General features: G+C 41.3%; 3 protein-coding genes across 3 annotated transcripts in view; all 3 read left to right on the top strand.

Annotated features, from left to right (window-relative positions):
- The window catches only part of LOC130073570 (zinc finger protein 226-like), a 130,840-nt gene that overhangs the window by 33,100 nt on the left and 85,519 nt on the right, over positions 1-12,221 (top strand). The window lies entirely within an intron of this gene.
- The window catches only part of znf983 (zinc finger protein 983), a 38,020-nt gene that overhangs the window by 9,242 nt on the left and 16,557 nt on the right, over positions 1-12,221 (top strand). The window contains exon 3 of the mRNA XM_056239057.1: positions 10,667-11,527. Within this exon, the coding sequence (XP_056095032.1) occupies positions 10,667-11,527 (861 nt within the window). The remainder of the gene's footprint in view (positions 1-10,666; positions 11,528-12,221) is intronic.
- The window catches only part of LOC130073571 (gastrula zinc finger protein XlCGF7.1-like), a 75,934-nt gene continuing 73,659 nt past the window's right edge, over positions 9,947-12,221 (top strand). The window contains exon 1 of the mRNA XM_056239051.1: positions 9,947-9,965. The gene's annotated coding sequence lies outside the window, so the exon portion shown is untranslated. The remainder of the gene's footprint in view (positions 9,966-12,221) is intronic.

The following is a 12,221-nucleotide window of genomic DNA, read 5'->3' as shown; positions in this document are numbered from 1 at the left end:
ACAATGCCGCTCAAAAGCTACATCTCAAGGGACAGAGTGAGGATTTGGCACTCAGAACGATCCGTCAAGAGGTGAAGACTGTTTCAGGAAAGTGTCATTCTCCATATCGTCATCTGCCCATCCTCAGAAACAATTTCGAATCCACGAAGCCTTCACTGCGGTAGGGCTTGGCCTTTCCAAGCATTCTCATCCTGTCGAGGCCCTGCAGAAAACGTATCGTCATCTGAGAGGCCTCCCGCTACATTCAATCAGCCAAGCGCAGCCACTTCTCCTCATTGGTTCAGACTACCCCCATCTTCTCTCCAGTTGAGCCTGTGCACCTAGGTCCACCAGGGGGCCCCGCAGCATTGAAAACTCGTCTCGGCTGGACTCTGCAAGGTCCTGCCAAAGTCCTGCTGCACCAGACGTCCACCCCCCAGTGTCTCCTTATTAGCACCCCCACTTCCTCTACTGACCTTTTCAGTCACGTGTCCAGATTATGGGAGATGGACATTCTTCCCTATCGGAACGAAAAGCTCATCACCAGTTCAAAACAGGATAAGGCGGCCATCAAGCTGCTGGAGGAGAAGACAGTCAGAGTTAACATCGATAACGTGCAGAGATACGCTACCCCACTGCTCTGGAAGGAAGGTCTTCCTCCTCTCAGTGCCCCAAAGGAAGCTGTCCTGAGTCACCTACGAGGCACAGAGAGTCGTCTTGCCAAAGACCCAGCCAAGGCTGCCTCATACAGCCAAGAGATCAATAAACTGGTGGATTCGGGCTATATCAAGAAGCTCACATCACCTGAAGACCAGAGCAGGCAATCATGGTATATCCCACATCACATGGTCCATCACAATGGCAAGGACCACATCGTCTTCAACTGCTCATTCACCTTTCAAAACACCAGCCTGAATGAACATCTACTTCCAGGGCCAACCCTAGGTTCCAGTCTCCTCGGTGTCCTGCTCCGTTTCAGGCAATATCCTACTGCGGTGAGCAGCGACATTAAGGGCATGTTCCATCAGGTCCGCCTCCTGTCTGAGGATCAGCCCTTCTTCCGCTTCCTCTGGAGGGACATGAACCGCAGCAACAAGCCTGACATCTACCAGTGGCAGGTGCTCCCTTTCGGCACCACCTGCAGTCCCTGCTGCGCGACCTTTGCCCTCCAAAAGCACGTCATTGAGCACAGCAGTCTTGATGAAGATACTCGTCTTTCAGTGGAGAACTGTTTTTATGTAGACAATCTTCTTCAAAGCTTCCCATCCATCTCAGAAGCCAAGCAGCTCGTCTGCAAACTTCAGACTCTGCTCCAATCAGGTGGCTTTGAGCTGCGTCAATGGGCCACCAACGTTCCAGACATCATCAGTCATCTGCCACCTGAACTCAAATCCGAGAGCAGAGATCTGTGGCTATCAATGGAGGGTGCAGATCCCCCAGAACGGATCCTCGGGCTGCACTGGCACTGCAGAACAGATACTCTCACTTATCGCCTTCGCCACACAAAACAGTCTGAGCCCACGATGCGCAACATTTACAGAGTCCTAGCTCAACAATATGACCCTCTAGGACTACTCATTCCCTACACCGATCGGGCCAAAATCCTGGTGCAGAGCCTCTGGGGAAAGAAACGGGACTGGGACGATCCTCATCTTCCCGAGGATCTGCTCCAGCTGTGGCAGGCATGGGTGAGTGAACTTCCATTACTTCCTAACATAACTGTTAGACGTTGTTATGTCCACTTAGACACTGATCTTCTAGCGGCCTCCCAGAGCATCCACGTTTTCTCAGATGCTTCAGAGAGGGCCTATGGATCGGTCGCCTACCTGCGTACTGTCAGCGCCGATGATGATGTCCAGGTAGCGTTCCTAGCGGCCCGTTCCCGTGTTGCTCCAGTCCGCCAGCAGTCCATCCCGAGGTTGGAACTCTGCGCTGCCCACCTCGGAGCCCAGCTTGGGGCAGTCCTGAAACGGGAGCTCACAATCTCCATCTCCTCCGTCACCTACTGGACCGACTCCACCACCGTATTGGCTTGGTTGTTGTCTCCTTCCTGCCGCTACAAGGTGTTCGTTGGTGCTAGAGTTGCGGATATCCAGGAATTAACTGAGAGCCACTCATGGCGCTATGTCCAATCCAGTGAGAATCCTGCTGACGATATAACTCGCGGACTGACCCTCTCACAGATCCAGAGTCACAGCCGCTGGAGATCTGGACCTGCCTTCCTTCATGAAAGTGAGTCAACCTGGTCTTCCTGTCCAGACATTACATGCCCTGATGATTCAGCAGAGCTGCGGAAAGCGAAGTTTTGTGGCGTCATCTCTACTCCCCTTCATCCACTTTTACCTGACACTAGCCAGTTTAACAGTTTCCAAGAACTACTGGAAGCCACAGTTCGAGCATGTCACGGGGCGGCCACAGACTCTAAACCCACAGCTGAGTCTTTCAGACAAGCTGAACTCTCTCCCATCAGACAAGTGCAAAGTGACTGTTTTCCAGAGGAGTTTGCTCTCATCTCCTCCCAAAAGCCCATTCCATCCAGCAGTAGGCTTATCACTTTGGCCCCAGAATACGACCCAGAGACTCAGTTAATCCGGGTCGGGGGCCGACTAAGACGCTGTGAATCCCTCAGTTTAGACACTTTGCATCCCTTTGTCTTAGACCCACATCATCCCATCACAAATTTGATCATTGCTGATTACGACAGCAAGCTTGCACATCCAGGCCCTGAGAGAGTCTTCGCTGAGCTACGCAGAAGGTTTTGGATCTTGCGAGGCAGAGAGGCCATCCGCAAGCAGCAACACCACTGTCCAGAGTGCCGCAAGTGGCGCAGCCAACCCTTTATCCCCAAAATGGCCAACCTCCCGCTTCCCGTCTAAGGTTACATCATCCAGGTTTCTACTCAACTGGTATGGACTGTTTTGGTCCTTTCGTCATTAAAATAGGGAGGCGCAATGAGAAGCGATGGGGCATAATATTCAAATGCCTCACCACACATGCAGTGTATCTAGATCTGCTGGCCAGCATGGACACTGACTCGTTCCTCATGAGTCTACGCCGTTTCATCTCTAGACGGGGAAAGCCTCACGAATTGCTGTCCGATCAAGGTACAAACTTTAAAGGTGGCAGCTCAGAACTTCAAGAGGCCTTCAACTCCCTTGCCCCAGCTCTGCAGTTACAACTCGCTAGCCAGCAAATCCATTTCCGCTTCAACCCACCTAGTGCCCCTCATTTTGGGGGTTCCTGGGAGCGAGAAATCCGCACCATCAAGTCAGCGCTGCATGCCATACTGGGATCACAAGCGGTCTCCGAGGAGGTCCTCAGAACCATCCTTACAGAAGTGGAGAGCATTATCAACTCCAAACCGCTTGGTTACACCTCTTCTGATGTGGCAGACCCAGATCCAATCACTCCAAATGTGCTGCGGATGGGGCGGCTGGACCCATCTACTCCGCAGGTTGTTTACTCAGGGACAGAGCTCCTCAGTCGCCGCAGATGGCGACACTGTCAGGTCTTAGTGGATCAGTTTTGGATTTGTTTCATCAGAAACTACTTACCATCCCTCCAGATCCGTTCCAAAAGGCAACAAAACCAAGAGAACATCCGTATTGATGACATTGTTCTTGTTGTCGACCAGCAGCTTCCGCGTGCCTTGTGGCTTGTTGGCAAAGTCACAGACGTTTTCCCTGGAGCTGATGGCAGGATTCGTATTGCTCAGATCCAGATCAAAGACAAATCCTACACCAGACCTGTCGCCAAGCTCATCAAGCTGCCTGCACTTCCTCGAGACATTCCTGACTGATTAATGTTCAACTTTGCTACCCAAAGTTGGGGGCGGCTGTTAATAAGGTTCTGACTTTATATTGTGTTTGTGTTATAAGTTATTATCTAGTTTACTGTAGCGTCACTTTACACTTTTCACGTGCCCAGCAACAGTTAGACCAATCAGCAATCCCCTTTGTTTTCTCCACCAATCAGACAGTCTCCACTAGCGTAACCCCTGACTGTTGTCATTATGCACGTAACTTTCATCGGAGACACTCGCTCCATCTCCAATCCGCTATCTAGAGGGAAATATCTCTATTCTTCAGTTCTGCTTCATGCGTCCATGAGAATAAACCATGAACAAAACTCACATCGTCTATGTCAAACTGTTTCATTAAAGAGTGGCATGAGAGTGTAAAATTCGTCCTCATTATTTTTCTGACCGGACAACCTGGGGAGATTGAGGATTTTGTATCAACCCTAAGTACAGTCCTTTTCAGAGGTCACAAGTTTGGGTTTCCTCCCGACACCTTCTTTATAGTGCTGCCGCCGCAGATGCTGCTCGTGTCTGACAGCTGAATCATCCGTGTAACAGCTGCTCTAAATAAGCTACATCTGATTGGTTAATAATGCCACGCTATTGGCTCGACTGATATAGGCGACAGTGTTTGCCTGCATATATACGGTCGTGCATTATGATTTCGGGGGAAAATGTGCAATAAATGGGAGTGGCAACACTTTTCATATCGTTGAGAATAAAACAACCGTCCCAACTTTACAAATTCAGGTTCTCCCGCCATGGGGATCATCCATTTCGAAAAGTAAAGCAGATACGGGTTGTAGTTTGAATGCTTGTGTCAGATGTGAAAAGTAATATTATAATCTTTTGAATAAAGATGATTTATTATTATTTTAGGGTATATTCTGACTCCATCTGAGTGGTATTTTTTACCATAGACACCCAAAATTACTACGGAATAAGTATAATGCAGCTTCCTTTGTTTTTTTAGTGGAGTTATAATTATTTTCCCAATGCTCACATCAGTTCACAAATAAATGCTGGAATATTCCCATAAGCATACGATATACCTCATGTGTAGAAATTATTTTTATAAAAATGCATTAAAATTGTTATTTTTATTTTCATTTCAGGCCCGATGGAGGAAAATGAGGAGAGTGAAGAGGAGAAACATCATGTCAAAACTGAAGAAAAAACTCCATCACAGACTGAAAGTATTTCTTCACTGAAAAGAGACAAGAAATATTTCATCTGCCATCAGTGTGGGAAGAGTTTCACACAACAAGAAGACCTTCAGGAACACATGATCATCCACACTGGTGAGACACTGCATGAATGTGATCAATGTGGCAAAACATTTTTGAGTGCTTCAGCCCTAAAGAGCCACCTGAAAGTTCATTCACAGGAGAAACCACATTTATGTTCTTTGTGTGGGAAGAGTTTTACATGCAAACAAAGTGTCGAGGTTCACATGAGGATCCACACTGGAGAGAAACCGTTCATATGTGATCATTGTGGGAAGAGTTTTAGACAATCATCAAACCTTCAGGAACACATGAACATCCACACTGGAGAGAAACCATACGAATGTGATCAATGTGGCAAAATATTTTCGAGGGCTACAGGCCTATCGAGCCACGTGTTAGTTCATTCACAGGAGAAACCACATTCATGTTCTTTTTGTGGAAAAAGGTTTTCACGTCTGCAGAATTTAAAACTTCATCAGAAAACACATACTGGTGAAAGAGATCATAAGTGCTTTGAGTGTGGGAAGAGTTTTATTACCGGTATACGTTTGAAACAACACTGGAGGATTCACACTGGAGAGAAACCTTACAAGTGTTCACACTGCGACAAGAGATTTCGTCGGTCTGAACATGTGAAAACACACGAGAGGATCCACACTGGAGAGAAACCGTATCACTGCACTCCTTGTGGGAAGAGTTTCACTCAATTATCTTCTTTACGCAGTCATATAAAATACAATCACCGCAAGTAGATCATCTTCAGATCCAGCACTTTCAGGTCTAATGCTGTGTCCTCACCAAACGTGACACAATAATACCGTCAAGCAATAAAATCTCTTCAAAATCTGTCCTAACCAGCCACAACGAGCGACAGGACAAAGAAACATCTAAATTTGTAACAGTGAATAAAGTTAATCTTCAAGACCAGAAGTTTTAACTGTGAGAGAATTATTCTTGTATATAATTTTGCTTCATGGTATATACAAATATCAATATACTTTATTATGAGTTAAATGTTATGCAAAATGTTTGTTTATACTTTTATTAAGGAAAATATTTTTTTTACAGGTTCAAACTGTTCTTGTTATTTTTCTTTTGTAGAGAGATGTCACATTTGTTTACACTTTGTATTTTCTCAAGTTAACTTTCATTGTTAATTGTTTTTGTCTGGTGAAAAAGACAAATAAACATTTGATTCTTCTTTAAAGGTGCATTGCGCAACATTTCATGTTAAAACCCGTTTTTCTAACCCATACATGCTTAAACAATTGCCTGATGGGCTGAATGAGCCCTTCTCTGATCACTGCGATTGCCTCTATAATCCTGTACAGTAAAATAAATAAGAGGGATTCAGGCCGGAACGTGAGACTGGGCTTGACGTCATGCGCGTTCGCGCTCACCTGGCTATGTCTGGCAGGTTTGTGTATTCGCCGGTGCCGCCATTCTCCATATCAGCGAAGACAACTTGAGCGACAAAACTTTAGTCAACTTTCGACAAAAGTAGAAGATGGATTCTAAGAGACCGGCTTGTAGTTTATTCCAAACCCCAACTCAAACTCCACGTAAGACAAAGAAAAGAAAACTTTTGTCTAGTGCCACCAAAAGGGCCAAATTGGAGTCAGACAGGCGTCGAAATAAGACGAGAGTCAACATCGGGAAGGCTTTCAACAAATGGAGAGATCTAGGGCTCAAACGGGATCCTCAGTTGGCTTTTTTCTTGATAAAACGGTTCATGAACGTGTTTCCATAATAATACAATCATAAGTGGATACAGTAAACACATAAAATAGTTCAACATGGAGATAGATGGAAACAAAAACCGAAGTTTTCTACTACCCCTGTTTTCCCCTCACACATAAGTGTGTAATTTACTCAAATGCCTTTCCTTTCATATATTTAAAATGACTTGCAGATTTATAACTTTATTACCTCTGAAGACATTATGACTGTAAACAAAAGATTTGTGCGGCTGATGCTCCTTTGGTTATGAACAGCTCGTGCTTGTGCAAGTGTGCGTGTGGTCCATGAGCGTGCACACCTCTGGTTGCAGTTTCGCTTGTCGCCAGAGGGGGCATAGTTCTGCAAAAACTCAGAAACTTGCGCAATGCACCTTTAATCTTCTTGTACTTCTTCTTCAGAAGTACTACATACTGAGTTCAATTTAGGTATTGGAACTGTTGCAATTAATTATTTTGACAGCTATAAAAAGTTAAACATTCCCTGATTACTTTTTCGGTTGCAAGTTTTTGAACCAGACAAACTCAGAATTGTTAAAGAGTTAATTGTTTACATAAAATTCAGTGACAGTTGAATAATCTTTGAAGTTCAGTATGTAGTTATCGGCATGTCTCATCCATGAAGATGCAACAGTGGAGAATAAGATATTGGGGGGTTTTGGGAACCAGAACTAAGCTGACTGACCAAGTTAAACTTTAGCTATAGCGTGAGCCTGAAGGTAAGGAAGAATAATAAATAAAATTGGCCAAATTCACTAAGTATTCCATGATCTAATTCACTACTATCTCAATAACAATGAAATACAAATCAACACACCGGGTTTCACGTTCCGTTGAGAGCAGCGGAGCTTTTATTATGCTTATCAGCCGCTTCTTTCGTTCATGCATATGTTGGGTAACACTGCGCTTTTTTTACAAGGTTAAAACAATCATGCTAAATACATTTGAGTGTGTTGAAACTTATGTTACGTCGTTACTGTGCATTCGCTCGGTAGCAGTGCTGTAAGCTAGATCGATATTAGAGTATCATATTAACAAAAGCTGGATGACTTGTGTTGCTAAATGTCACACAATTACTTTAAAACATTGTAGGCCTATGATAGAGAAAATGCTGTATTAGTGTTACCAAAAATAAAGCTCTTTATTGTTAAAATTATTGCTATGTTATTTACTTGACATCGTGTTGTCTCCGAGGCATGTTATTAGGGACTTTAAGCAACAGCCTCTGGTGGAACGGCAACGGCATTCTGTCGTTCTATTGCGCATGCGCGACATTAACTGCTACTTAGCGACGTTCTACTGTAACTGTCTACAACGGGAGAACAGCTGATTTGCCGTAGTCGATACTACGTGACAGATTAAGAAAGCTAATGTTATATTTTAGGTTATGTGGCATTATAATCGTTTCTGTATATCATTAAATGCCCAAATCAACCCTTCTCTTACTTTTTTAAAATCTGTTTATTTTTTGTATTTTGTCTGATGATTAAATTATCCCCTATGCCGTCCTGTTTACTGTTGCTTAGTGATTTTTGCGCTCTTTAGCTACGGCAGTTAACCGTTTACTTCCGGCTGCTGTTGCCGTTCTATCAGCAGCTGTTGCTTAAAGTCCCAACATGGTAGGCTACTCGTCGGAAAACAAGAGATTTAAATGATAATACTAACAGTGTTGAGTATAACAATGATTCATTTTCTGTCGACAAAGTAGGGTGACCACACGTCCTCTTTTTGGACCTAAAAAATGCGTTCAGCCGCGATTTCTAGATCGCCCAAAATGTCCGGGATGATCAAATGGTCAATGAAACGAGATTTGATAAACATTCACATTGATTCTCAACATCAGGAGACCAAGCTGAAAATGATCTTAAGGTCTTATATTTTACTTCTTTTTTTTCTCTTTTTTTTAATCTATTTATTTATTTTTATCAATGAACTTTAAAAACACCTAAATTAAATAATATTGAGAATGGCAGATTTTTTAGCATAAATCAATCAAAATCTCTTTTATAGTGTCTGATACAGTTTATTATTATTTTTTTTCTTATAACTTTGGTAACAGGGTTGATGAATGCTGTCAATATTACTATGGATTAAAATGAGTATTTTTATGTAGCCATTGTCTACTTGCACTTTTTAAGGATTTATTAAAATGTAGTTACACTATAATTTCAGATGTGATGTTGGAGAATAAACTGTCTAATAAATTATTTTTCACCCTACACATGACTGAGATTGAATTATTGTTTACTTTAACTTTTAGAGTTATTTTAGTGTATGTTATCCACCTTATTCCTGACAAGCTTACTGCGTTTTGAATTATGGGCGGCACTTCCGGTTTGGGGAACTTCCATTCAAAAAGACTGAAACGAATCATTTCAAATCATAAGGTTGCCCTACAAATAAACCTGATCCGTCAGTTTGACTTAATGAGCAATCAGTTTTCTTTCATGTTTTATCTAAGAATAACATGAGAATAACGTAACACTTGGTATTTTAACGTGACATGTTATAACAAGAATATCCATAGTAAGAGCTCTGCATTCTTTTCCTCATGATTATTTTCTTTTTTTCCTTTTGAATTCCGCTGTAATAGTATGACAAAGGTCAACACATACTGCACATTTGTGGTCTGTTCTCCCGATTTAATTTACTATGTATACCATTAATAATTCACTGGGATCCTCTCCAAATCCTCACGTCTCTTTCCAGGTTTGGTTTCACGGGTAAATACAATTTATTATCTGTCAAAATGACTGAAATCACTTTAAAATAGTATCACGTAATGCTGAAGTAAAACACTTTTTTATTAAGGCAACGTTACATAATACAGATCACCACAGTGATATTTAACCGACCGATTTAGCTGTGGAAAGTTGCTTTTGAGATTATTCATGGTCTGTTGAAAGTTAGCTTGTTGATGCTTTTACACTTTTAAATGTCCTTTTAATGTTCAATGGTTGAAGGGTGAGTAGAATAATGTAATGTCATCGTAAAAGGTTTAAAAATCTATTATTGCGTCCATAGAGCTTAGTCTTTCACTGATTGTTTACATCTTACCGGAAGTTACACCCATAATTCGCGCAAAGCGTCATGGGGCGCAGGAATACTGTGTTTTTGTATGAATTGTTCTTTTGTAAGAATGGGCGCGTTTATCTCGCATCACCGCGCTGACGTCATCAGTAGTTTCCTTCCTCGTTCAGCGCGTTTGTTGTGTCTTCTGAGGTGAGTTCTGCAGGTCAGATATTTCGCGTATTTACACACACATAAAATACACTTTACATAGATGTTTCAGCAACAACTACAGGGTTATTTCTGAATTGTTTTAATCGGATAAAGTGCCAAATCTGGCGTCTGTAGACTGATTTAGTTCAGCACGAAACGAACATCTTAATGTTGAAATCATTCAATAATTTTTAGAGTAATTATGTTAGAGTTATCTAATGTATGTGACCTCAAACTTTAAGTTTCGATCTGTGAGGGAATTTCATGAGGATAGAAACATTTATGCTTTCTTGGTATAATAATGTGGTAATAAATTAATGATGGATATAATCAGTTATACGGTTAATGACAGGAATCAGAAAAACCGAACTCTAAAAATGGGTGTCACATTGTAGTTTGTATGTTCGTGTCAGATGTGAAAAGTAATACCATAATCTTTTTAAATATAAATGATTTATTATTATTTAAGGTTATATTCTGACTCCATCTGAGTGGTATTTTTACCACAGACACCCAAAATTACTACAGGATAAGTATGCAGCTTCCTTTGTTTTTTTTAGTGGAGTTATCATTATTTTCCCAATGCTCACATCAGTTCACAAATAAATGCTGGAATATTCCCATAAGCATACAATATACCTCATGTGTAGAAATTATTTTATAAAAATGCATTAAAACTGTTATTTTTATTTTCATTTCAGGCCTGATGGAGGAAAATGAGGAGAGTGAAGAGGAGAAACATCATGTCAATACTGAAGAAAAAACTCCCTCACAGACTGAAAGTATTTCTTCACTAAAAAGAAACAAATATTTCATCTGCCATCAGTGTGGAAAGAGTTTCACACAACAAGGACGCCTTAAGAATCACATGAACATCCACACTGGTGAGACACTGCATGAATGTGATCAATGTGGTAAAACATTTTTGTGGGCTTCAGCCCTAAAGAGCCACCTGAAAGTTCATTCACAGGAGAAACCACATTCATGTTCTTTGTGTGGAAAGAGTTTAAAATACAAACAGAGTCTTGAGCTTCACATGAGGATCCACACTGGAGAAAAACCGTTCACATGTGATCAGTGTGGGAAGAGTTTTAGACAATCATCAAACCTTCAGGAACACATGAACATCCACACTGGAGAAAAGCTGCATGAATGTGATCAATGTGGGAGAATATTTTCGAGGGCTTCAGGCCTGAAGAGCCACATGTTAGTTCATTCACAGGAGAAACCACATTCATGTTCTTTGTGTGGAAAGAGTTTTTCACATCTGCACAATTTAAAACTTCACCAGAAAACACATACTGGTGAAAAAGCTCATAAGTGCTTTGAGTGTGGGAAGAGTTTTATTACAACTGAACGTTTAAAACTACACTGGAGGACTCACACTGGAGAGAAACCTTACAAGTGTTCACACTGTGACAAGAGATTTCGTCGGTCAGGACATGTGAAAACACACGAGAGGATCCACACTGGAGAGAAACCGTATCACTGCACTCCTTGTGGGAAGAGTTTCACTCAATTATCTTCTCTACGCAGTCATATAAAATACAATCACAGCAAGTAGATCATATTTTGATCCAGCACTTTCAGGTATAATGCTGTTTCCTCACCAAACGTGAGACAATAATACCGTCAAGCAATAATATCTCTTTAGTATAAATCTGCCCTAACCAGCCAACGTGACTGGAAAAAGACACATGACCTTATTTGTCACAGTGAATAAAGTTCATCTTCAAGACCAGTGGTTTCAACTGTGAGATTCACATCAACTCAAAGATGGAGTTCCTCACTAAAGACCATCTAGACTTTTTATTCTTGAATATCATTTGCTTTGTGGTATAAATAAATATCATTCTACTTTATTCTAAGTAAAATATGATATGATGCATATATCACTTGTAGTTTGTTTGCACTATTATGAAGGAAAATATTATTTTTAACAGGTTCAAACTGTTTTATTAAACTGTTTGTGTTAATCTTTTTTTTATGTAGATCCGTCTAATTTAATTACATTTTGTATTTACTCCACCAGTTAACCTTTATTGTCCATTTATCTACAAAAATAGCTGATTTAATCATTTTAGCTACATTTAAAAGTCATTAAAATATATTGTGATTGCTTTGGGCTTTACATTTCTCGATAAAGCTTTTAAATGCCTATAACATCTTTCACCCCACATATCACTGCTGTCTGTCTACATCAGTAACTGTTTTACCATTATTTTTGTTTTATGATTTTTTATATTGATATTTTAT

Source organism: Rhinichthys klamathensis, unplaced genomic scaffold, assembly GCF_029890125.1.
Source record: "Rhinichthys klamathensis goyatoka isolate OS25496 unplaced genomic scaffold, OSU_Roscu_1.1 h1tg000552l_1, whole genome shotgun sequence".
Lineage (NCBI taxonomy): Eukaryota > Metazoa > Chordata > Actinopteri > Cypriniformes > Leuciscidae > Rhinichthys > Rhinichthys klamathensis.
This window is presented reverse-complemented; position numbering and strand designations above follow the sequence as displayed.